The following is a 24,222-nucleotide window of genomic DNA, read 5'->3' on the forward strand; positions in this document are numbered from 1 at the left end:
CTGTTCTCCCTGGGGAAGAGGTCTGAGGAGCTTCTGCAGAAGGACAAGCCAGGAACAGTAGCTCCCTGTTCTCTACAGTCCAAGGTGGGCAGCTTTTAAAGCATTCATGATCCCCACCTGGCCCAGTAAATAACAGCCAGGCACCCTTTGGCAACACCCTGCTGTGCATGTGGCAGGCAGGGAGGGGCTGTGTGGGCACTCAGGTGCTTACAAATGGACTTGGGAAGGAATAAATTACTGGGGAAATAGTGTGAGTGTATCCTTGGGGTCAAATCAAAGTGAGGGCACTGCAGTTCTGAACATGATGGTTTTCTTTTATTCTCAGCCTTGCTAAAATACATTATATAGTTTTAGATAACAGATTTCTTTTCAAATAACTTTTACAAGAAGAGACAAAAGCATACTCTCAAATTCAGAAGATGGAGGTCTGAAGTTCTTCCTTAAACATGCCTTCAAAATGGAGGTCTTTTGCCATGAGCTCTTCTTCTACATCTTCTAAGGCCCACTGATGATCTGTCAGTTCTAAGGCTTCCCATTCCGTCTGCATTGGCAGTGAACAGAAATAGAGAAGGAAAAGCAACACAGGATTAGTTAGACAAGAACTACACAAAGCAGTGCTTTCTTTAACAACTGCTACAAACCAATTTCTATGAAAAACCTGGCAATCCTGTCAACTCTCTGAAATCAGTGATTTATGCTTAATTAGATGTTAGTTGGTCAATACAAATTGCATCATAGAAATCAGAAAAACTACATTATCTACTTTCTGCCAACCCTTTACCCTTCTGGAACAGTCCACTGCTTCTGTAACAGCCAGTTCTGTTCTGGTGGGTAAAGTGCTTTGCAGTGAGTTAATTCTTTAGTTCACAGTTACTTGATAACAACAGGTAAAAAGCCAAAAATTTTGCACCTGATCACAGACTTGTGCACAAAGCCTGCAAAAAACCATGTCCCATGATGCCCAGCAGAGATTTGTATTTCTTGGCCAGAACATTTCTGCAATATTGGCTTTTCCCCTTTTGTTTCTGCTGGAGCATGCTGTGGGTTTAGGTCCCTGCAAGGCTGAATGGCAGAAGTGCTGTGGAGAGCCAAGAGCAGGTGGGAGTCAGTACTGGCTGGAATTGCACCTCAGTGCTGACTGTGACACAACACCCACTGCTCCAGCACTGCTGCCAGCTGCAGCCATGCTCTTCTCTGGCTGAGCCTCTGCCTGGGGGGTGTGGGATTTTTTAACCAGGAAGATTACTGAAAACAAATTGCAGGAGCAGATCATCCCACCTTCCCAGACAGCAGGTTATGTGTGCCTAAACCTCTTCTGCAGTACCTAAAAACAGAAACCAGCTCTGTCCTTTGTGCATAAACCTGGGCTGTGAAAGGCAGAGGCAGGCTACCAAGCAAGTGCCTATGGAAAGTGCTTTAGGAGAACTTCAAGACAGTCAAATCCTGTGGATTTTCCACTGAACTGACTTGCTTACTTGATTTTCTTACCCAAGTTCCATCAGGTGCCTGCTGGACTCATGCTCAGCTGCACTATTAACAACTTTTGCAGAGCCAGCTTCTGCTTTGGAACTATACCTCAAGGTAAAAAAACCCCCCCTTCCTCAGCAAAAGCAGAGGATGGGACATAAATTCAGCTTTTGTACTGGGAATGACTGATCTGTCAGGTTTACTGCAGGGTATTCGGGCTCTGCCAGACCCAGAGCAACTCCCACAGCCTTCATAAGCTGTCAGCTCTAATTTTAGGAACAGGAATCCAGAGCAATTCCCTTACTCGACACAGGGAGAAGATGAGTTACGTGCAGCCTACGACCCTGCAAGCTCACACAAACAGGAATGCAGGTGGGAATACTGTACCTTAAATGCTTTGTTGGTATCTGCTGGCATGGCCATTGCTGCCCCTGTCATTTGTTCTTGCATCACCCTGGACTGATCTGCAGCTAGAAATGAGAAATGAGAGGTTGATTTGTGTGTTACTGAACAGCATTCCCTGGAGCATGGTGCCACTGGGAAGGTTTTTATCTATAGATGAGAACATTGCAGCAACACTCAGAATGCAATACTGCTGTGCCAGAAGGAGTCCTGACAAGACATCTTGCTCCCACCTGCTACATCTTAGCCAGATTTACATAAAATATGCAGAAAAGTTGAGGAAAATAGTTTTCTACATTCCCAGTGCACATCTGTCCGGCCCCACATCTAACATTGAGAAATCTTTACAGTTTTCCTTAAATAAATAATACAGAGAATAGAAATAAAACAAGCCTGAGCACAAAAGTTTTGCACGCTGATCTGATGGGAAAGAAAGCCTGGGCTAACAACCATGGAAGTTTATGAGCCAGTGTCTGGTGCAGGAGATTTGGGTACTTGGTGCAGGTGATGTCAAACCTAGCCCAGGGAGAGTAAATAATCTCACCGAAAGGAGAAAGGCATTCAAGAGCTTTTTGGCTGGAAACATAGAAATCTTTTCCCCAGCCTCCCTCAGATGACATCCCTTGGAAGGAGAAGCCAGTTCCCAGAAATGACAAGTGCCTCACCATTATCTTGGCCCAGGATGAGAGTATAAATGCTTCTGAGTCCAAACACATTCAAGAAGTACCAGGAAGCAGAGCTCACCCTGACAAATCAGAACAAGCACGGTTGTTGTCAGTTCAAAGCTGGCACATGACCTCATTCCAGCAGCACACACAGACCATCCAAGGGTTATTAACACATTCAGCATTTTCCAAGTGGGAATTGGACCTTGCTTGCTGAGGAAAGGGGCTTACCAGGACGCATCTAAAGTGAGCAGCTCAATTCCCTGCTGCAACATTGGCTTAAAACGCAGCGTCAGAGGAAACGGGACCTTTGCTGCAGGATAGAGAAGAAAAAAAGCCCAGCTTCACAAAGTGACACTGCACAACTGCAAGGCACAGGGCAAAGTGAGCAGGTAGTTCTTTTATTACATCTAATGTAGTCTGAGTGCAACGTGCACAATAAAAAGTTAATTTGGATTTTTGAAAAAGCTGCAGTTCTGTATTCATTTTAATATGAAAAGGCTTTCTGAAACTTTATCAAATGACCAAACTCTCACACATATTACTTCAGTGACTGTGAAAGGGAATGTCTCTTGATAAAGAAACAGTTACCACATAAACAGTAGGAAAAAAACCCCAGAACTACGAATTTAAGTAAGTATTTTTGATGTGTATACTCCACACAGTAACCCACTCCCTGGACAGGTTCAGAGGAAAATCCACTGTATCAACCTGAAGTTTAGGCAGTTTTAATAAAACACTGGTTTTGTCACTACAGTTGTTCCTGAGCTATTTTCTTTGAGACCATGGCCAATACTTTGAAAACAATTTCTCCTCCCCCTTTGCAATGAGACAACCAAATCTGTGCAGTTCATGGAGTGAAGAGCAGCAGTGCCACAAGCCTAATTTATGCTGCTTCCAACTGACTGCTCTCAGGTTGAGGAGAAAATCTCTGATGCAGCTCAGACCTTCAAGGTCATCTTCAGAAACACAGCCAAACCCATCTTATTCCAGACACTTACTTGTGACAAATCCTGAAAATGTCATGTTGATCCAACCACCAATGAGGATCATAGGCAGAACATTGGTTACATTCCCTTTCATCATATCTGTCAGCATGGTAGGATCTGCAAATCATAGATGGGATGTGAAGTGGCAGCATATCACAATAAAGAGAAACAAGTCATTACATGCCAGCTAATTTAATTAAGAAACTGCATGAGACAACAGTCCTATCCCAGTATCTATAATTTTCTATTGTTGACAATACTTTGCAAAATGAGATGAGCAGCCAATGTGCTGGTGGCTGCTGCTACAGGGGTGTTGTGTTCTGTGCTGTGTCTGACCCCATCCCTTGCCCCAGATCTCTGAACTTGCTTGACCGCTCTGTGAGCTGACCTGGGTAGAAGAAGGACAACAAACTCCTATTTTGCTGTATACATTAGTTAAAAATTAAATTGCTTTAGAGAAGATCCTGCTGGAGCAAAACACTGGCAAAAGGAGACGAGTGAGAGCAGGACTTCCCACGCCTGGCTACCCTGAGGAGGTCAGGTCTCCTGAGATGCTGCAAGCAGCTCAAAGTTGAGCAACATGAAGTGGCCTAATGTGTTGTTACCCAAGAGAGGGATCTCACTCCCCCCTCTGTCCCCAATACCCAGCTGAACAGTCCCACCCCTCCCTCACACTGCCTGAGCTCCCTGCAAAGCTGATTCACCTTCCACCCTCGGCAGACACTGCCAGGTTTTTCTACCTGGCTGCAGTTAGGGTACCTTAACATACCTGTCATTGGTGAAGGAGGCACTACCTTTCTTTTTGTTTTCTTAAAAAATCCATCCTCGGGGTTATTAAAAAAATATTTCCGGGACAGAAAAGACTGAAAACAGAAAAAGACAATGCCAACACCGTAAGAAGTAGAAGGACAGAAGCATTAGCTCTTGCTCAGACATTCAGACATCTTGTGAGTTCTTTCACAGCACACCTTTCTTGGATAGCTGCCTCACTGCCCATGTGTTCTAAAGCTCCTCATGTTTCTCTGCATCCAGAGTACCAGATCTCTGGCTTTTTGAAATTTTTAAACAAATTATAAGAGTTCTCTGAAGAAAAATCCATGTTAATTAAAGAGCTTCTAGTGTTTTGTGCAAACTCTTTGTGCAGGTTGAGCACCAATTCTGATACATGGAACACTTTCACTCTCCCAAGTGACCTCTGGATTTCACAAAATACACACTTGGTACCAACACAGCCAACATGAGTGATGGACTTAGTTTAGCAAACATTTCAGCTGACATCTTATGCCCACCTCGTTATCCTAGGCTTGTATTCCATCCCTGTGTGCTTGCCGGCAGATATTAAACACGACAGTTTGGAGGCACATCTCATGACAGCATGCAGTTAAAACACCGAGCAGTGACAGCCAACATAAATGTCAGGGAAAAGACATATACAGCGGACCTGTGTCCAAGATTCCTAAAATCTGCACTCTGGACACTGCCCTGGCCCAGGGGTGACCCGGCAGCGTCCGACCCCGCGGGCCCTTGTGGGCTCTGCTCGTCCCGCGGCACTGCCCGGACAGAGCCCCGCGCTTTGTGCTGCTTTCCCAGTCATCCTCTTTGTAAAGCCCCAACCGCGCAGCTCCGTACCTGCTTTGGAATGTATTTTCCATTTTCCCGAAGGACTCTGCTCCGGATCAGGACTTGGCTGGAAGAGAGACACGTGGCATTAGCGGGCCGGGCCGGGCCGGGGGCAGCGAGGGGCGGGCGGGGGTGAGGCGGGCCCTGACCTGTCGGACACCTGCTCCTGCGTGAGGCGCTTGTCGCTCTGGAGCAGGATGGACACGTAGTGCCGGATCATGCCCACGAAGAAGGTGATGAAGACGATGGGCAGCACCACCCATAGCCGGATGTTGGAGTCCAGCAGCAGCTCGGGCTCGCTCATCGCGGCGGTGCCGCCTCGGGCCGGGCTCCGGCCGACCCCGGGCCCCGCCGCACGCCCCGTTTCCGCTTCCGCTGCCGGCACCGACCCTTCCGCCGCCGGCGGAACGGCGTCAGCGCGCGCCACTGGCGGGAAACTCGAGCGCGAGTGGCGGGAGCGGCGTGAGGGGACCCGCGGGGCGAGAGACGGTGAGGGGACAGTGGGGTGTCCTGCTCTGCCCTGCCCGGAGGGGACGGGAGGTGGGCTCGGCTCAGCTCAGGTGAGGTGCGCTGAGCTGAGGAGAGGTGAAATGGCCGCCTCAGGCGCTGCCCAGCCTTTGGCAGTAGGTGCGATGGAGAGGGGGCTCTCCGGTGGCGGCACAGCTCGCCTGGCTGGGCTGTCAGGCTGCGCCTCGCACCCAGAACAGAATCACAGCCTTGTTAGGGTTGGAAGGGAGCTCTGGAGATCACCCAGTCCAACCCCTCTGTAAACGCAGGGTCACCCGGAGCAGGTGACGCAAGAACGCGTCCAGGTGGGTTTGCAGTGTCTGCAGAGACGGGGACTCCACGCCTTTCCTGGGCAGCAGTTCAGTGCTCTGCCATCCACAACCTAAAGTTTTTTCTCATGTTGAGGTGAAACTTCTTGTGTTTTAGTTTTGGCCACTGCTCCTTATCCTGTCACTGGACACCACTGAAGAGAGTCCGGCACCATCCTCTTGGCACCCGCCTTTCAAATACTTACGCACCTAAAACAGCTGTGAAAGGCTCACTGCACATTTGTTTTTTAACTGTTCCACTTCCATGCTGATATTTAAGTAACTCATTTTACTAGCCTCTGCCAAGCAGTTGACATTTAGTGTGAGATGCACACACATCTTTTTTTAATAACCTTTAAGTTTTAAAGGTGAGTCAAGATTTTTTTTTTCTTTTTAATCGTTGTCACCCCCCCAAAAGAGGATGGATTAGATGGAGGTTTGTGCTGACATAGCTCATTGGCCTGGTTAGGGACATGAACAGGGTCAGTTAATGTGGTTGGGCTCATGAACACTCAACTGTGGGTCCTTTGTTGCTTTGTCCAGGCATGTGGAGAGGGTCTTGAGTTTAGTTTAGTGGATGCAATCTCATACTTGCTCACTTTGCCCGGTGTCTGAATAAAAGGCCAAACCTTGTTTTATGAGGAACTACATTTTAGAAAAAGTGATGTATTGTGCTATTTAAATATGACAAGCTCTGAAATTTCAACCTGCACAGCAGAAAAATGTGGTGTGATACTGGTTACCCCGGCAATCTTTCTTTGAGCACTCTCAGTTTGTGTTGAATTCTCTTTTGCTAATCACTAATACATTCTAGATCTGCTTAAAAAGAGATCAATTAAACACTTGTATTTTTCCTGCATTTTTTTAGGCAACAACAAAGGTTTTGTTACCATGGTTTCAAAAAGGAAATTGTCGAAAGTTGATGCCTCTGAAGAGAGCTGCAAGACAGACTTGCCAAGTAGGTGCTTGGGTATCATCTTACTGGGGTGGAGACCCACTAATAGAGGCAGCAGCTCCCAAGCAGGGACAAGGCCAAAATGGCAGTTTTAATAATGCTGATTGTTAATGACACTGTTGATTTTTTATATATTTGATGTAGCATGTTTTGTTTTCTCAGAAACTAAGAAGTCACGGATTTCTGATAAGGAAAACGCCTCTGCCTTCTGTGGATTGGAGAATGAGGGAGTCTTTGAAGAGCTCCTTAGGACATCTGGAATTGTGCTGAAAGCTGGGGAGGGACAGAATGAAATAGGTACGAGTTTAACACTTGCTCTTTCTGCTTATAGATGAAAACCTGCAAGGATGGCTGGTACAAAGTACCAGTGTGTTTTACTTGCAGGACAAAAATGCTTGAGCTAGCTTGTTTCAAAGTTCAAACAAACCTTCATCTGGCCTCTTATTTATTATATACCTCTTGCTCCTGCTGAATTCAGTGCATCACCTAAACTCATTACACTAGCTCTTTGGGTGTAGACATGCCAAGTCTAAGGGCTTCTGAAAGATTGTTGGAGGTATATAGAAAAATATTAGAGTGTATCTGTGATTACAGTATTGAATTACAGAGGCAGGAGCTCTGAAATGGGAAAACAAACATGGCATTGTTGTCTTTCAGCTCAGACAAGGCCATCAGGAACTCCTGTATTCAGTGTCTTCAATTCTACTCTCAGCCCTGACTAGAGAAAGCAGAAGGGCTGATTCCACTCAGGCTTTTGCCAACTGGGCTTCTCAGTAGAGCAAATGCAGAAATGTTGGTGGATGGGCTTGAGAGCTTGTACTTGGTGTAGCTGTTGTGGTGTTGTATGGACAGACTGTGTCTTGTTCTTTATTTCCTTTCTAAACTTTCTCCTTAGCTGTTGATCAGATGGCTTTCCAGAAGAAGCTCTGCCTGGCCCTGGAGAAGCACCCTACTTACCCAGCTGTAAGTAGCTTTGGCAGGAGCCAGCTTTAAAGCTGTTTGCTGAGTAGCAAAAGATGCAAATGCAGCTGCCTGTCCTTGCTAGTCTCATACAAAAGCGTGCAACACATCACCTTATCTTGGATTTCTGTGGTCCACATTTTCCAGTTCTCTCAGTATTGCTGTTCCAGCCTTTTAATCTCCATGTCCTTCTGACTGTGCCCTGTCAAAGTAATTTTCATTGGCAATATTATTCAAAAGACAAAGACTCTTACAGGAGACAAATCACTTGCATAGCTCTCTGGTAAGCTGGATTTGGTTTTGTGTTAGGTGGAGCTGGCAGCATTAAAACTGCCATGATGTGGTGCTCCTCTCCTGTCAGCAAGTCCAGGGTGAAAGTCCTGAGGCCAGTAATTTGACTGCAGATATTTTTTGGGTGCAGCTCTTGTCACACTAAAGGTTGCTATCTCAGCTGAACAGGAAGAAGGGCAAAGCCCTTTAAAATCAAAGTAAAATGTGAGACACTCTCTTTAGAGTTATTTTGCAGAACAATCAGTGTTTCCTTCTGGAAATGGTCCAGACTAACATTCAGTTATTATCCAGCTTTCCTTCCATCACAGTTTCTGTTTGCAGTTCCCTGGTTAGCTCTTCCTGGTTCTCATATCTGCTTGCAAAATGCATCCTAAAGGACAGCAGTTGACTGGGGTGTCCCTTCAGGGTGGGTAACTTCTTTCTGCTTTGCAGGTTGTGAAGCAGTTCATCAGCGGCCTGGAATCTCACATCAAGGACAGGAACCAGTTCAAGAACTGCCTCTTGCCCTGCACTCCTGTACGGACTGAGGGGTCGAGGTAGAGAAAATGTATTTTGCCTTCCCCTTCAGTCAGAGCCAGCCTCTAGTTATGTCCTGTGACATTGACCAGAGTGGAGGGAAAGGCTCCAGCTGATGCACACCAAAGCAGGGTGGCTGGTGTAGTACATTGCTTTTTAATAGCAGTGAGTTTAGAGTGTTAAGTCACAGAATTTACTGTCTGGCACACGTTGGACTCCGTGGTATTTTAGGGGAAGAGCCAAATACTGTGAAAAAAATTTGATCGGGCTGGTGAAGGTCAATTCCTTTTTGAGATTTTTTTTTTTTCCAGGAGATACAGCTTAACCACAGACTTTCATGTTTCTAGTCTTGTAGAGAGTGAGCTGGTTCAGAGCTAAAGTGCAGTTTTAAATCTTTTTGTGTGTGTCTGTGATTACCATGTGTTACCTTAAGTCATTGTATATAGTTTTTTAAAAAAACAGTCATGAAAAGAGCTATAGCCTGTTCTCCCAACATATTTTTGACACAACCGTGGTGGAATCTTTCATCTTGCAGGAATCTGGTGCACTCATATTGTGAAAGCCTCATTAAACTGCTTCTTGGGATTAAGATCTTACAGGTATGGGCACCTTATCTTCCTTCTTTACAGTGCTTTTGATTGTAGGGAACGTTTTGCTTATGTAAGTGAAGGATTAATAGAACTGGTCTTGAGGCAGGTGAGGCTGCACCTGGAACAGTGTCCAGTGTGTTGTTTCTGTAGGGACACAAAGATGCTTAGGGCCTGAGACACATGGCAGACAAGCAGAGACAGAGGGAACTAGGTTTGTTCAGTCTTAAGAGAAGATTAAGGGAAATTTCGTGGTATTCAAATACCTGGTTGCAAGGTGTAGGGAACACAGAGCCAGACTCTTCTCAGAGGTGAACAGGAGCAGAAGGAGAGCTGATGGCTCAGGTCGACCATGGGAAATTCTGATGAGATATAACCACTTCCACTGTGGAGAATATGTGGGTTTTTTAAGTGCTAGAATGGGGGACTGTTTTCAAACATCTAAAAGTTGATGCTTTAGTTTCCTCTGTGGTGAAAAGCAACTCAGCTGGGTCTGAGAAAGAGAGGTTCATTGGCCCAGAAGAATTGTACATCCTGCCCATATGCTCTGATTCTGTTGGGTTATGTGGGTAGTTTATACCACCCTCTGAAAAGTGGTTTTCACTTCTTAGGCTGTGTGCCTCCTTTCTGGCATTAGGCAAGAGATTTCATATACAGGAAATACTTTTATTGAGCCTTTCAAGTATTTTATTCTCTGTGTATATTTCATCTTTTGTGAAAGGTCAGTTTTGATGGCAATGCCACAGCACAACTGGTAACTCACCCTAACACTGTCTTTTTGCCTTTCTTTCAGCCTGCTGTCATAACACTGTTGTTGGAAAAGATCCCTGAATTCTTTTTTGACATGTGAGTATAAACTGGCTTCTCTCTGCCTTGAAATGAAATTTCTTTTGGACAATCACCAGCTGTTTGACTTTAACTGTTACTTCAAATTTACCTGAATGGCAGTTTGCACTGATGGGGTTTTTTTCTTCATACTTGTGTAAAATAATCTGTGAGGTACCATGACCTTAAATCTGTGGGTGCATAAAGCAGAGGACAAATTTCTAGAAGCTGAAATGCAGACATTGTGCATTGATTGATTGTGCTTTTTGCAGCTACTGACACAAGCTTAGGAATTATTTCAGCAGAGGGACTGAGTGTCTCATCATTTAAAAAAAAGATGGAAGTGGCTGCTTGCAGAGTTTTGGGAGGCTGTGAGATGCAAACAGATCTCCTTTTAAAAGTACAGACTGTGTTCAAACAAGGGAAATTGAAAGAGCATCTGTTGGTTTTTAAAAGTATAACATCATAGTTGGAGTGAGAGATCTTGAGGTGTAAGGCACACACACACAGGCAAGACCTGACCACTTCATCTCTTCTTCCTGTGCCCTGGATGCTCACCACAGAGTTAGTGGGGCAGGCCAAGGGGCAGAATGAAGCTGAGGCTGTTCCTGCTGCAGTTTTTGTTGCACTGCTGGAATACAGGATACAAGTGCTGCACTGGGGTGTAGCCTAAGAAATTGTCTCAGACTGAAATCTTGTTTGAGGAGGGTTTAACACAGACAGTCACAAGGTCTGAACTGTTTTCACCCAAGAATTCTAAAGGATCTTGGATGTAAAAGTGATAAGCTGTTAATGGTGCTGTGAATCCTTTGGGAATTCTGAAAAATGGATGTTGTTACACTTGTCTCCTATCAAACTGTAAGAAGAGTGAAGTTCTTTCTGTGTATTAATGACCAGTTAAGAATGGGGTTAGTTGGTCTTGCTGACCAGCAGCAAAGCTTTTGAGTCTGTAGGTCTGACTAAGCCGTGTGTCCTTTTCTGCTGTTTCAGTGTGGGCACCTTTGGAACAAATTTCCCTCGGCTCATTGTCAATCAGTTTAAGTGGCTTGACAGGCTCCTTGACAGCCAGGTGGGTACCAGAGGTGCAATCACATGGATGATTTTCCCAAACAGCTTCTGGAATGCCTCTCAGGTGGGATTAGATGAATTATTGTGCTGATGAGAACTGATTTTGTTTTTGTATTGATGTGCTGAAGGAGAGATTTAGTTTTTTTCTGTTTTGTTATGATTGTCTTGAGTGACTTCTGACCTTCTTTTACTATTTTTCTTCTTTCCTTGCTCTAATTAATCTTTTACATAAATTTACATCTGTGCATGTGTATTCACATGGGTGACCCCATTTTAAAGCTGTTGCTGGCAGGAAGTTACAATCCCCTCTTGTTGAATTCTAATAGGATACTGGATACTTGCAAGCGTGTGGGGATGAATTCTCTGTTCCTGCTCTGGTGATTCTTTTCCTTCTTTCCCTAAGTCAGTCAGTCTCTGTGGGTTACTCTCTACTGGAGTACTGAACACTGGGAAGCTTGTTGTGTTTCCCAGTTCCCTCTGCTCACCAAGATCATGATATCCTACCTGTAAAATACCATTGTTCCACAAAAGTCTATGGTCTGCTTCATGACTTCAGCAGGACAGTGAGTTTGGGACAGTTGGCATAAATCCAGGCAGACAATGTACTGAGGGACCTTAGATGCATAATATTGTTGTTGTGCTGATGGTGAGATCTGTGCATTTCACCAGTGCTCCTCTTGTCTGCAGGATCTGGTCAAGAAGTTAATGCAGATGGTTAGTGTCTCTCCAGTACCAATCCAGCACGATATTATCACCAGTTTACCTGAGATCCTGGAGGATTCCCAGCAAAGTGAGGTTGCCAGAGAGCTCAGGTACAGATGATTTAGTTGGGAGGGTTTGTTTTGTTTTGTTTTTCCCCCCTTGCACTTAGTAGAAAAGGACAAGGTGTGTTAATGAAGGTTGCTCTGGGACTGACTGAAGTATTAGGACAGCAGTGTGTTCCAGTTAACTGCAACATTTGGGGACACCTACCACTGGCTTAGGACATTCCATTTGTGCTGTTATGCTCTTAGAGAGCACAGGCAACAGACACTGCATTTAGACAATGCTCCAAAACTGCTTTTATCTAAATAATTGTTAAACTCTTGACTACCTGCATACAGCACAGGTAGAATCCAGTTAAGTACTCACTACTTATTCTGGATCAGTCTATGATCAGTCACTGGGATATTACTATTGACAACTTCTCATTCATCTTGGATTCTGCTGTGGTAAGAATCAACATGGTTTTTAATAATTAAAAAAAAACAAACCCAAACCACACACAACACAGTAAATGTGTGCATGAAACAGAACTTTCTGGCTATTTTATATACTTTTCTCAATCATGTTTACTGACCCAAACAACTGGGGGACCTAATGCCAAGGGTTATCCTCCCAGGGAGCACTGCCTTAGGCTAGTCCTTACATCTGTCTTCTTGAATAATGTATTCATTTTACTTAGTAATTTGAGTAGTCTAAGTGTTTCTAATTCTTACTACTACACAGATCACTTGCATTTATGCTGATGTTAATTATCTTTTCAAACCTGTGATCACTGTTGCAGATTATTACTGCAAGCAGTGCATCCCGTTCCTTGTACCCTCTCAAATTGTGACTTTATTTTCATTCTCAGTTTACTGCCTCAGCTTCTAGATAAAAGAACTCCACACATTTTTCCTATGGTAATCAAACTCCTCAGACTTCTGTTTTCTCTCTTTGTGTATTTTGAAAGCTGAGATCCAAACAGTATCAGTGAGGCATACTTATTTCCATATTCTCAGTAGCCTCTACCCATGTCTGATGTGGAAAACAAGTAATTACTTGTAATGAATTAGGGAGCATAGGCAGAGTTACCAGGATGCTGCAGATGAGGTGTTTTTCAACTAACACAATTTAAGTACAACTTCTTGCTAGAGAAAGTTTGTAAGAAACTGAGATCTCAGCTAAGAATGATTACATGAGTTTTGGGCAAGTCCATGAGGCTGTTAAAAGACAGGTGCAGCTCTTACATAAGGAGCAGTAATTTAGGGAACAAGTTTTCCATAATGCCAGTGGCATATGTTGTTGTCAGTTTCAGAGATTTCTTTTTTTTGCAGTGACCACAAAAACTACTGGAATCGTACAATACACTAAAGATACATTCTTAGTTTTGTTAAGAGGACCATTTGTTTTCTTTTCCCTGTGTATCAGCTGCTTGCTAAAGCAGGGCAGACGGCTGACAGTGCCAATCCTGGATGCCCTTTCTCGTCTGGATCTTGATGCAGAACTTGTGGCTGAGGTGAGAGCTTTTACTGAGCACTTCGGCAGACCCCAGCCTCTGCTTAGCAACACGAGAGCTGGAACTGTTTCTTCATTTAAGTATTTTGTTAAATCTGACTCCTGTAGGCCTTCAAAAGTCCTGAGCTCCTGAAGTTGGAAAGAAGTCAGAAGCTAAAGCTGGTTTTTGAAATGTGAGGGGTTCAGTGAAGAGCAGAGAGAAATTTTCTGAATGCGTACTGTAACAACCAGAAATTTCAATCACAGCTGTTTTAGCTAATGCAGAAGCACTTTGTCCTGCTGCACTAAATTTTTATTGCCTGTCTTAAACCTGCTTATTGTCAATATTTTATCTTTTTGAAGTACGGTGACCAGACTAGATTGTTATATTCTAAGGAAAGGCAGAAGATTGGTGATTAAATAATTAAATAGGTTTTTTCTCTGCAGAATGCTGATAAAGGAGAAGAGATGATGATGTGCCTTGGCTGCATTGCTGTACTTTTTGGAGTTGGGCTTCTTATGAATAAAATAAAATTGGTTCATTTGAGTGCACTAAATAGTGTTTTTACATAGTCCCAAAATGCTGGTGCTGCATAGCAGGCTGCATGTTGTCCATGCTTTTCCCTTTTTAAAGCCAGTTAAAAAATGATGGAGCCAAGCTCTTCTTGTTGAAGAGGGATAAGGGGCAGTGGCCACAATAGGAGGTTTTGGTTGGACATTTGGAAAAACAAGTTAGTGTCTGCAGCATTGACATAAATTATCTAAGAGGTGGCAGGGATTGGAGATTTCCTCCATCCTTGGGTATCTTCAAGACTCAGCAAAGCCAAGGTGAATCTGATCTAGTACTGACAATATTCCTGCTCTGAGCAGAAGGCTGGACTATAAGGATTCCTTCCCACGAAAATAATTGTGTTTCTGTGAAGTGTTGTCTTCCAGCTGATGGAGTGTTGCTCTCTCCTCAGGTGCGACAGTCTGCCATGACCATTGTGCCTTCTGTAAAACTGGAAGATTTGCCTGTAGTAGTAAAATTCATCCTCCAAAATGTCAAGGCAGCAGATGCAGTAGAGGTACAGTATCTTTTTCATAATGGGAGTGTGTGTTTTCCACACCAGTGTGTGTTTTAACAGAGGGAAGTTGCTTCACACGCAGAGATGAATGTTTTTAATGTTTTCAAGTAAAATTTTAATGTTGCCAGGGATCAAAGCCAGCCTTGATGAAGTATCAAACACACTTTTTTTTGTATGTTGAGGAAGCCTCAGCCTAAGCCAGGTGAGGTTTTTGATCTGCCCAAACCTTTCAGGGAGACTCTTGTAAAAAAAAGTGTGCCTGTGACATGGAAGCCACTCTGTGCTGGTACACTGCAATTCAACAGCAGTCAGATTGATAAACTTGCATGTCCCAGAATTCCTGAGGCTGCCATATATCTTGCTCAGCTGCTAAGCAGAATAAAAACAGTTCACAGCAACGTAAAGCAGATATAGGTGGAAATTTCGCAGAGTAGCTTTAAAAAAATTCTGCTTTCTGTATGCATCTGCAACATCATGACACAATGTGAAAAGTTTTGGTGGTTCATTTTCTAAGTTTAAAAAAACATAGATTTGGACATGGTTAAGTATTGTGAATCTTATATGAGGTTTTTTGTTTGTAATTTTAAGGTTGTTATGGGAAATTGTTTTATTTTCCTCAGCTTTTTCTGTTCTTCCCTCATTTGTCACAGTGATTTGTGCATGAATTTGTGCTTTACAGGTGATTTCTGATCTTCGTAAGAACTTGGATCTGTCATCGTGTGTTCTGCCCCTGCAGATGCACAGTTCCCAGAAGAAGATTAAAAGCCAAGTCCAGTCCAGGTACTTAAACAGGTTTATCTGATTCTCCAAGGGTAGGACAAGACAAGAGAACTTAAACTCTTCCTTTTCTGGTCTCTCTGGCACCATTGGCTACATACATGAGCCTAATTTATCCTGTGGAAAGGCACAGACACTTTTATTCCTTCCTGCTTGGTACTAATACAATACATTTGTCAGTCCTTGCCCAGCCAGCTTCCCCTGCTGTGGATGTAGTTCCTTTTGAGCCAGCTGCATTCATGTCTGCATGGGAATAAGCAACTTCATCTATAATGATGTTGCTACCAGTTCATCTGTTTTAAGTTCCCTCCAGTATGTTTTCCATTGATTCTGCGACCTCTGTTTGCACCCTCTTGTGTCACTCCCTGTCCTTGCCAGAACATTCCCTCTGGACAGTGGCTGCTTTAAGTAAGTGCTGTGACTGCTGGGCTGCCATGTTCCTTCTGTGACAGTATTTGCAGGGACTGAGTCTCCTCCTTTCTGATAATTTACAGTTCTTCCCTGAGCCAAGTAACCACCAGCCAGAATTGTGTGAAGCTACTTTTTGATGTGATCAAGTTAGCTGTGAGATTTCAGAAAGATGTCTCTGAAGCATGGATTAAGGTAAGATACATGCTTCAGTCCTTGTTTCCTTATTTATTTGGGCTCCTTGATTGAGCCTGAGCCTTTCTTGTAATCAAATGTGATATCAAAAGACAAATGTTAGCCCTTCATTTTATCGATACATTTCATTCAGCAAGAGAAGAAAAATGTATACCCATGTACTGAGACTGAGCTGTGTGAAGCCTTAAGGTGCTTGAAAATGTCCTGCTGAAAATCAATATTGGCTGGTATTGTGCCAAATTTAATTTTAAGTTACATTTCAGAGTAAACCATGAGACTGTTTCTTGTTCTCAGTCTTTCATTACTCAGTACCTCAGTTCCTTTCTCAATCTGGATGTTATTTGAGAGTGTCTTCGATCAAACTCAAATTTTAGCTATTTTTTTGAATGCTTTCTGTATTCTCTGTTGTTGGCAAGATCCAGTTTGCTGACTTGGATAGGTATCCTGTTGTAGAGGAGAGAAATCTGTGAGCAGGGTGTCACAGACTTTTGGTGTCTACCTTTTTTGATTTGGTTTTGGAATATAGTATTGTACTGTAGCTTAACAGCTTGCTTGGTTTTTTTTCTCTCAGGCTATTGAGAACAGCACATCTGTGTCTGACCATAAGGTAATACTTCTGCTCTGGGACTGTCCTCTTCTGCTGATGTTCTCAAGGCTTTCTTCATGGTTGTAGATTAAGAGATTTTTGTAGTTGGAGCAGAAACTGCCAGTGATGTTTCATGGGTGGTTCTTTTGGTGTTGGACTTGTTCTGAGTATAACAACCATCCATTTTCTTTGTAACCCTTGGTTCATCCTTCCTAATGTCAAGGGACAGAGTTATCTTGGTTTAATTCTGTCCTGTTGGACTCACAAGGTTTTTCTGCAGTTGAGACTGTTGGGACTTTTTGAGGTCTTTTCTTTGTTCTCAGTTTAGACTTCTGGTTTTGACTTGGAGTTATCTGGACTGTTTAATATTTCAGCATAATGAGTGGTGGTTATTTCCTCTAAAAGGTTCTGGATCTGATAGTTTTGTTGCTGATCCATTCTACAAACACCAGGAACAAGAAGCAAACTGAGAAGGTCTTGAGGAGCAAAATCCGGTTGGGCTGCATGCCGGAGCAGCTGATGCAGAATGCCTTCCAAAACCATTCAATGGTCAGTGCTGATCCTGCTTTGGGGCTCTCTCTTTTATCTCTCAAAGATCTTGGTCAGATGATGATTTAGCCCTGTGCTGCATTATTTATACCTTTCCAGTTATGTACATGTACTTCTCTAATTTTTGGTCCAGATCAGTGTCCCAAGGCACATGTCCTCTGTTGTAACTAATGTGGTTTTTTGAAGTTGAGCTTTCCTCGGCACTGGATGTGTTGAAAACAAGCAACAATAATCTCCTCTTTCATGGTGTCTGTATTTCAGGTTATCAAAGACTTCTTCCCTTCCATCCTAGCCCTTGCTCAGGTGTTTCTGCACTCAGCACACCCAGCTGTGGTCTCCTTTGGCAGCTGCATGTACAAACAAGCTTTTGCAGCCTTTGACTCCTACTGCCAGCAGGTACAGTGTGATGGATGGCAGCTGTTTTATTTGGGCTTGCACTTGGTTCTAGGATGTATGTCATGATCCTTTAGGGGACAGGGTTTCAGGCAGTTGGAAGCCTTTGGAGAGAAGTCTGTGCCAAAGAGTAGGCCAAGAAGAAGATGGGGAACAATCACAGCAAGACTGGTAGCTAGGGACTCAAGCACAGAGACTGCTTTGATTATCTGTACTTGATGGACTTAGTTCATATGAGCAGAGCAACGCAGACGTTTTCTGATATTTCACTGTGGTTCCTTTGGTGGCTTTTTCCTTAGGAGGTTGTGACTGCTTTGGTGACTCACGTGTGCAGTGGAAGTGAGACAGAACTGGACATTTCTCTGGATGTGCTCACGGATTTGGTGGTGCTGCACACATCCCTGCTGATGCGCTATGCCACCTTTGTGAAGGTATGTTCTGGGTTTATACTAGATTTTGGGTCCTTTACACCGCTTTGGCTCAGATCCAGAATACACCAGTACTTCTCCAAAATAGAGGTATTGGAAAAGCTTGTACCTGTAAAGATTTTCTGTCTGGAGAAATGCAGTGGTCAGAAGTGAAAGGTATCTGCTTTCAGAGTGTGAGCTGTAAGATAGGACTGTATGATTTTTCGACAGGGGAAATTAAGATAGACAATTCCTTTTAGCTAGATGATGCTTAAATTGCAGGTGTGGAATGGTGCCTGCAATGGAAGGAAAATGATGTCTGTTTACATCAGCTGTTTCAGAAACTTGGCAAAAACCTACCCCCTTTGTGGACTGCCCATTCCATCTATTGAAAGACTGATAACACTTTAGCCAGTATTTGAATCCTAAGACAAAATTGCTCACAGAGATGGAAGAAGACATGTCCTAAAATTTAAAAAAAGGAAGTACTTAGTGGGGAGAAAAAAAATGGACTACTGAGTTCTGAGAATGATAAGCAGGGTCAGACCTGCCCAGTTGCCTATTTCCAAAAGTATTAAAAGTGGAGATTGAGGGAAGAGCTAAACAGCAAGGCAAGCATGTCACAGTACTTTCACTGAACACTCCCCATCTGTGGTGGGTATGTAGCTTAAGGACAACTTGTATTTAAGAGTCCTTGAACAGGGTGGGTATGGGTATTCCCACACTTCTCTGATACTTTGGTGCTCCCTGTGATTTAATTGTACCCTATGGGAAAACTGTATACTTTTTGCTGTTTAGCTGGTTGATTGTTAAATGAAAATTGCTTAATTTCTTGCTTGTCAAATACTTTGAATCCTGTGACCAAACCTGTGATAGAAAATAGACAGCTGTCACTTGTCCTGAGCACTCCCAAAATGCTTATGGTAGCCAAATTGTTCTTCCCATTCAGCCTCTGATAAAATGACCTGCCATAATTAAGGCCAGAGCAACAATGTGGCATTTGTATTTGTTTAGTTTGAGTGTAGCTTTTTCATGTGTGTACAGAAAAGGTAAAGTTAATTATCTTCCCTGAGGTTGGCCATTCATGTATTTTTGAGATTATGGAAAGGGATTCTTGATACGTCTGAGCTAGTTTGTGGCTTCTCTTATAGACCATTTTAGACTCTACACAGAAACTGAATCCATGCCAGATCCGGAAGCTTTTCTACATCCTCAGCACTTTAGCATTCAGCCAGAAGCAAGAAGGGAGCTACATTCAGGTAAGCAGAGACACAACAGAAAGTCGTTCAGGCTGTGCCTTGGTGCTTTTGCTAGGTTAACTAAATACTGGCCTCATCTATGAACAGTGATTGATGTCAGGACATCCTTCATCTTAAAATTCTCTTCTCCCCAAGTGGCTGCAGATCAGCTTATTTCCACCCTGATATCAAGGGCTTATCACAGTGACTATGTGCCTCTCATCTTTCCGAGAAAGGTCCCCTTCTCTTGCACATCTAAGAAAGGTAGAGTTGTTAGACGTGTTGTTGGAGGGGTACTGATGGTAGTCCCTAATCTAACCTCCCAGTCAAAGTGGGACTGTCACCAGCATGGTGTCATGTTGATTGTTGCTTTGTCTAGCTGAGCCTTGAGGGCTTGCAAAAGTGTAAATTCAGCAGCCTCCTTGAGTGGCTCTGTTTCTCCATCACTTAGAAGCCTTCAGAAAGCACAGTTCAGTGTCTTCTCTGAGATGTTTGTATTGATTCAGGCACTTAAATTCTGTACACCAGAGACAACAGAGACTTTTGTCAGAAGAACTGAACTTCACAGTGCAGAGGACTCTGCTGTGAAGTAGTAGAATTCACACCTCTCATGCCTATGGTTTAAACATGAGAAGCTGTCAAACCTGGTCTGTCTAAATCCACCTTCATCTTGCACAGGATATCTTGTGTGACTCAGTTGCAGCATAACAGTGGTGGTACTGGATACCTCTGTCTGGATTTCTGAATCCTTGAGCATAGTAGATAAATATTCAAAGATATTTATTTCACAGCAGAGATGTCTGGGTTGAAAATCTTCCCATTCATAAAGTTCAGCTCTTAGAAATTAGGACTATTTGTCTTTCTTTGAGTCCTTGTGTAGTTTGTAATTGTAGGTATGTTTGCACATGGTAACTTGAGACTGTAAAGGAAAACTGCTCTTCCTCTGATTGGTCTGTGGCACGTAAAACAGCATTTCTATAGTCATTTTGGGCCTTCCCACTCACCCTGTTAAATTTGAGCTCTTCACTGCCAAAATTCCCAGTTGTATGGCAGGTTTAGCTCCTTTCTGAACTACTTTCCTCAGTGATTTCCCCACCTCCCACCCCAATGTGTGATTTGTGAAAATTGCCTTGGCAACACACAGTGTGACTTTGCAGCCCAGGAGGACTTGCCATCAGGATGTTCTGCCTGTCACCCTCAGAAGTTGTGAAAAGAAGGGGAGGAGTGTCTAGAATTTATTTTGAGCTGACAGTTTGTAACTGTGGAGATCCTAGGCTGGCAATTTGACTCTATCCTCAGTGATGGCAAAGACTTTAGGGGTAGGTCACCAAAGAAATCAGTATCCTGAGAGGCAGCTTCCTCTTTGCCTTCTCTAAGGGCACTTCTAAACTGATGCCTCTCAGACATGAGGATCTCTGCAGGTGGATTAGGCATTTGTCCTTGCAGTGCAGTTTGTCTTTGGACCTTCACCACAAACTGCTCCATCCTTCAGCCTCCTGAAGTTGACAGTGTTTTGAAGTGCACCTCTGCAGCTGCTGTTAGGGTGTGACAGGCTCCAAGACCATCTGCTATTTTTTTAACATACTCTTCTATTAATTATAGGTGAAACCTGGACTGACTACATGTTCTGTGTAGTAGTTAGAACAAAGTCAAACCAAATCACTTTTCATGCTGTTTACAGCCTTAGTTGGAGCTGTGACCAGTATTTTCACAATAAAGGAAATGTCAGAATCCCCAGGGACTCAAATTCATTTCAGAATTTTCATACAGCAAAGCTGTAATCCCAGTAAGCCATCTCCCTGTAGCCCTTGGAGATAACATTGAGTGAAGATGCCAACAGAACTGTGAGTGATGCACGCAAATACCTCTGTGGTGACATGGTCTGTTGTCTCTTTTCAGGATGATATGCATATGGTGATCAGGAAATGGCTCTCCAGCACAGTTCCCAACCACAAACAAATGGGGATTATTGGTGCTGTTTCCATGATAGGCAGCGTGGCATTAAAAAGGTGAGAGAATATGTAGCAAAGATGAATTTAACGTGGCTTTCACTTCAGGCCTTGAGTGGAACAAAGACAGGAGGGCATTGCCTTTGAGTTCATGCATATCTTGGGCAAATCTAGGAACTTAAAACTCTCTTCTGCATACTGTGGTGTTTGGTATTTCAGCCTGTGCAGTGCTGCTCACCTGCTGCTGGTCTCAAAGGCATCTCAAATTCCTTGTTAATGCCTATTTGTGGATGCCTTGATCAGCATGAGCAGGACCTACTGCTTGGAAAAAAATTGCACACTGGTGGACTGACTACAGATCAGCTTCTGACTCTAGGCTGAATAACCTGAGGTGCTCTGTGTTTGAATCCAGGGAAATCTAAAAGAGAAGTCTCAAACACCACCAGGTCTTTTCTTAATGTGTTCCAAAGAAATCTTTTTCCTGCGTAATTCTCCAATTTCTGGAGAGAGAACCTTGTGTGTGTGATGGGTCACCTCCTGAGTCTTGTGCCACAACAGCAAGGTTATCAATTGCTTTCAGGAATGAAGGAGATGGTGCTTCACTGGAGAGACCAGAGCTGAACAGCGAGCGTGATGGGCAGGTGAGTACCAAGAATGGGGCAGTGTGGGAGACAGGGAGGATATGGTCAGCAAGGAGGGGTGACTGGAAAGGCAGTCTTATCTGAAGTACTGTGTGGGTCTGGGAGTTAACTTTCCTGAGCCTGGGATTCTTGTGCATTGACTGCAGAGCCAAGAGTCTATTAAAAATTGTTTTGGAGAAACAAATGCACCCACTGGTGTTGCCTCTGCTAGACCAGGACAAGCAGCACTTCAGCCATTTAGTGAAAGTCTTCTCTCCAGCTGTTATTTCAAATACAAAGAAAGAAGCAGGACAATCTGCTTCAGTGAGCCAAAGGGTGACCATGGCCATCCTCTCAGCTTTGGTAGCTGTGCCTTTCAGGCCATCCAGAGAAAGTATTTCTGCTGTACAGGATTGGCATAGCAGCCTTTTTCCTTAGTTTCTGTTGAAGAACCTTCTTCTCTGCTGGCACTCTATTTAAGGGTGATCCTGGGCAGACTCTTTTGTGTCATTTCATGGCATAGGACTCTTAAAGGCCCGAGTTCCTTCTCAGAGCTGTGTCTCTTCAAGAACATTCATCATGGGTTGTCACTCTAGAGATTAAGCTTTGAATATGCCTCACAATAAATTAATGTAAAAAGGACTTAAGGTAAAAGCTTGAGTTGGATCATTTACTTTACCCATTTCTGCACTGTTTTCTCTCCTTTCAGCTGTCTACCCTGCTGGACCTTGTGGGCTTCTGCTGTGAGCAAACACCAGAGGTCCGGGCTCTGTACTACGATGAATTTGCCAGTTTGATTGAGAAGCAGAAGGGCAATTTGGACTTGCGGCTCCTGGTACGTTGCAGAGCAGTTTGAGCGTAATCACTTACATGAATTCTTCAGAAAAATGATGTTTTTCAAACATTGGCAGGATAGAGTCAATTTGAGGATTTCACTCCAGTCTGGAAATTTGTTTTGTTCTGTGAGAGACTGGTCAGATACAAAATCCTCATCCAGCTCTCTTGGCTTTTTCTGATTATGGCAGATTCCTCACTGTGCTTTAACAGCTTCTTTTATGTGAACTTTTACATGACAGTGGGGAAGCCTTTTAAAGGAAATTAAGTGACATTTCAGAGCATGCTATTCCTATTCATAGACAAAAATAGAATCTGAAAGAACTTTAAACTTAGTATTGAAATTGGTTTCTGGGTCAGACTACTAAGACTATCTGATCCCTAAGATCTTGGAAGAGCCACAGTCCTTTATGGTAATAAATAAATAAATGGTATTTATAGTGATAGGAAAAGGTTTGTGAAGGCCACTGGACAGCTCTTTCTTCCTGCTGGGAGCTCCTTTTACATGTGGGCTGCTTTCCTCTTGCAGCCAGCTGCTCTGCCTCTCTGCATCACTGGAACTTGTAGTCAAGCCCACATCCAAAGAGCAGGGAAGAAATTGGTTGTGCACATTTAGCAATGTTTCCTGGCTCTGTCTCTAAAGGCAGCCCTTGGCTATCTTTGCAGGCCATGGGGCTTCATGGCTGTGACTGTTCCAGGATACTTTTGCTTGGCCTTATCTTCTGCATCTTCCACTGCTGCTGTTGGAGCTTTCTTCATTGATCCCCTTTGCTCAGCAAGTTTTTTTTTCCTTTCTTTGTAGGATGAGTTTGGGAAGAGTTTGGTGGAGGACTTCCCCAGTGACTTTGTGGTAGATCTCAGCCCCACAGTGCACGGGTATGCTAATCACAGCTAAAGCATTGGTAGTGTTTCTGTCACTGAGAATTGAGGTTGCCAAGAAGACCTTGTCTGTCTTTCCTTGCAGTTCATTCTTGTTCCCAGTGAAGTCCTTGTACAATCTGGATGAAGATCAAAGTCAGGAAGCAATTGCCATTAACCTCTTGCCATTGGTGTCACAGAGTGAGCTTGGCAGGGTCACTGCTGGAGCGAGTCACCAAAGTAAAAGGTACTTTGACACTTATGTGTGGAATGACTGCAAATGTAAAGGAAATGTTTTCATTTGTGCACTTCAGGTGCCTGATAAGGAGCTAGTCAGAGAATTTACCAGTTTCCAGTGTTCTTCTCCTTTTTTTGATGTTAAACATACTCAGATTTAAAGGCATAATCTGGTTGGGAGCTGGCAGTCTGTTCTGGCTTAGGCTGTTTAGGTGATCATGGGTGAGTCATGCTGGTAGACAGTGCTAAACCCACAAATATGCAGCCAAAAATGAAATTTGACTGAAAAATAAGGACATTGTCTTTGGCAAATGGAACAGGAAGCATGTAAGATATACAAAAGTCAAGTAAACAGTATGGCAATCATAGTTAAAAGAATCATAGGAGTCATAGAATTGTTAAGGTTATAAAAGGCTTTTTTTTATTTGCACCTTCACATCGTTTGTAGTTTATTGTCGTAAGATTTTGTGGAGATTTTAGTTGTGCTTTAAAAAGACGTGATCATTTTAAAATGAGAGAAAATACAGCTAACTTCACATGCATCTATGGAAAAATGTTGATTTTCCTCACTCAGAATTGGAGCAGTGGCACACTGCAAAACATTGAAGGAGGTTTCTCCACTGCTTATAACTGTGTTGTGCACAATTTCTTACAGATCCTTCTGAATTAGTCAACTTTGGTTTCCACCAGAAATAAATCTGACCCC

The 24,222-nt window shown here is 43.4% G+C and overlaps 2 protein-coding genes across 2 annotated transcripts in view; one reads left to right on the top strand and one right to left on the bottom strand.

The window, feature by feature from the left end:
• Window positions 1–293: 293 nt before the first annotated feature.
• On the bottom strand, window positions 294–5,518 carry EMC3 (ER membrane protein complex subunit 3). Its single transcript, XM_069028374.1, has 8 exons — window positions 5,293–5,518; window positions 5,153–5,210; window positions 4,293–4,386; window positions 3,536–3,640; window positions 2,766–2,847; window positions 2,535–2,614; window positions 1,855–1,937; window positions 294–541 (listed from the first exon to the last, which is right to left on the bottom strand). The coding sequence occupies exons 1-8, from the start codon at window positions 5,445–5,447 to the stop codon at window positions 413–415; spliced, it is 786 nt and encodes a 261-aa protein (XP_068884475.1). The 5' UTR covers window positions 5,448–5,518; the 3' UTR covers window positions 294–412.
• Window positions 5,519–5,551: 33 nt separating this feature from the next.
• FANCD2 (FA complementation group D2) overlaps window positions 5,552–24,222 on the top strand; it is a 36,536-nt gene continuing 17,865 nt past the window's right edge. The window contains exons 1-23 of the mRNA XM_069028376.1: window positions 5,552–5,632; window positions 6,827–6,916; window positions 7,076–7,210; window positions 7,809–7,876; window positions 8,597–8,700; window positions 9,216–9,279; window positions 10,061–10,113; window positions 11,083–11,161; window positions 11,848–11,972; window positions 13,333–13,420; window positions 14,361–14,465; window positions 15,145–15,245; window positions 15,737–15,845; window positions 16,417–16,452; window positions 16,837–16,980; window positions 17,242–17,376; window positions 17,673–17,804; window positions 18,932–19,039; window positions 20,918–21,027; window positions 21,548–21,608; window positions 22,297–22,422; window positions 23,224–23,297; window positions 23,386–23,526. Of these exons, the coding sequence (XP_068884477.1) occupies window positions 6,850–6,916; window positions 7,076–7,210; window positions 7,809–7,876; window positions 8,597–8,700; window positions 9,216–9,279; window positions 10,061–10,113; window positions 11,083–11,161; window positions 11,848–11,972; window positions 13,333–13,420; window positions 14,361–14,465; window positions 15,145–15,245; window positions 15,737–15,845; window positions 16,417–16,452; window positions 16,837–16,980; window positions 17,242–17,376; window positions 17,673–17,804; window positions 18,932–19,039; window positions 20,918–21,027; window positions 21,548–21,608; window positions 22,297–22,422; window positions 23,224–23,297; window positions 23,386–23,526 (2,165 nt within the window). The 5' untranslated portion in view covers window positions 5,552–5,632; window positions 6,827–6,849. The remainder of the gene's footprint in view (window positions 5,633–6,826; window positions 6,917–7,075; window positions 7,211–7,808; window positions 7,877–8,596; window positions 8,701–9,215; window positions 9,280–10,060; window positions 10,114–11,082; window positions 11,162–11,847; window positions 11,973–13,332; window positions 13,421–14,360; window positions 14,466–15,144; window positions 15,246–15,736; window positions 15,846–16,416; window positions 16,453–16,836; window positions 16,981–17,241; window positions 17,377–17,672; window positions 17,805–18,931; window positions 19,040–20,917; window positions 21,028–21,547; window positions 21,609–22,296; window positions 22,423–23,223; window positions 23,298–23,385; window positions 23,527–24,222) is intronic.

The sequence above is a fragment of the Aphelocoma coerulescens genome, chromosome 12, assembly GCF_041296385.1.
Source record: "Aphelocoma coerulescens isolate FSJ_1873_10779 chromosome 12, UR_Acoe_1.0, whole genome shotgun sequence".
In the NCBI taxonomy this organism is placed as follows: domain Eukaryota; kingdom Metazoa; phylum Chordata; class Aves; order Passeriformes; family Corvidae; genus Aphelocoma; species Aphelocoma coerulescens.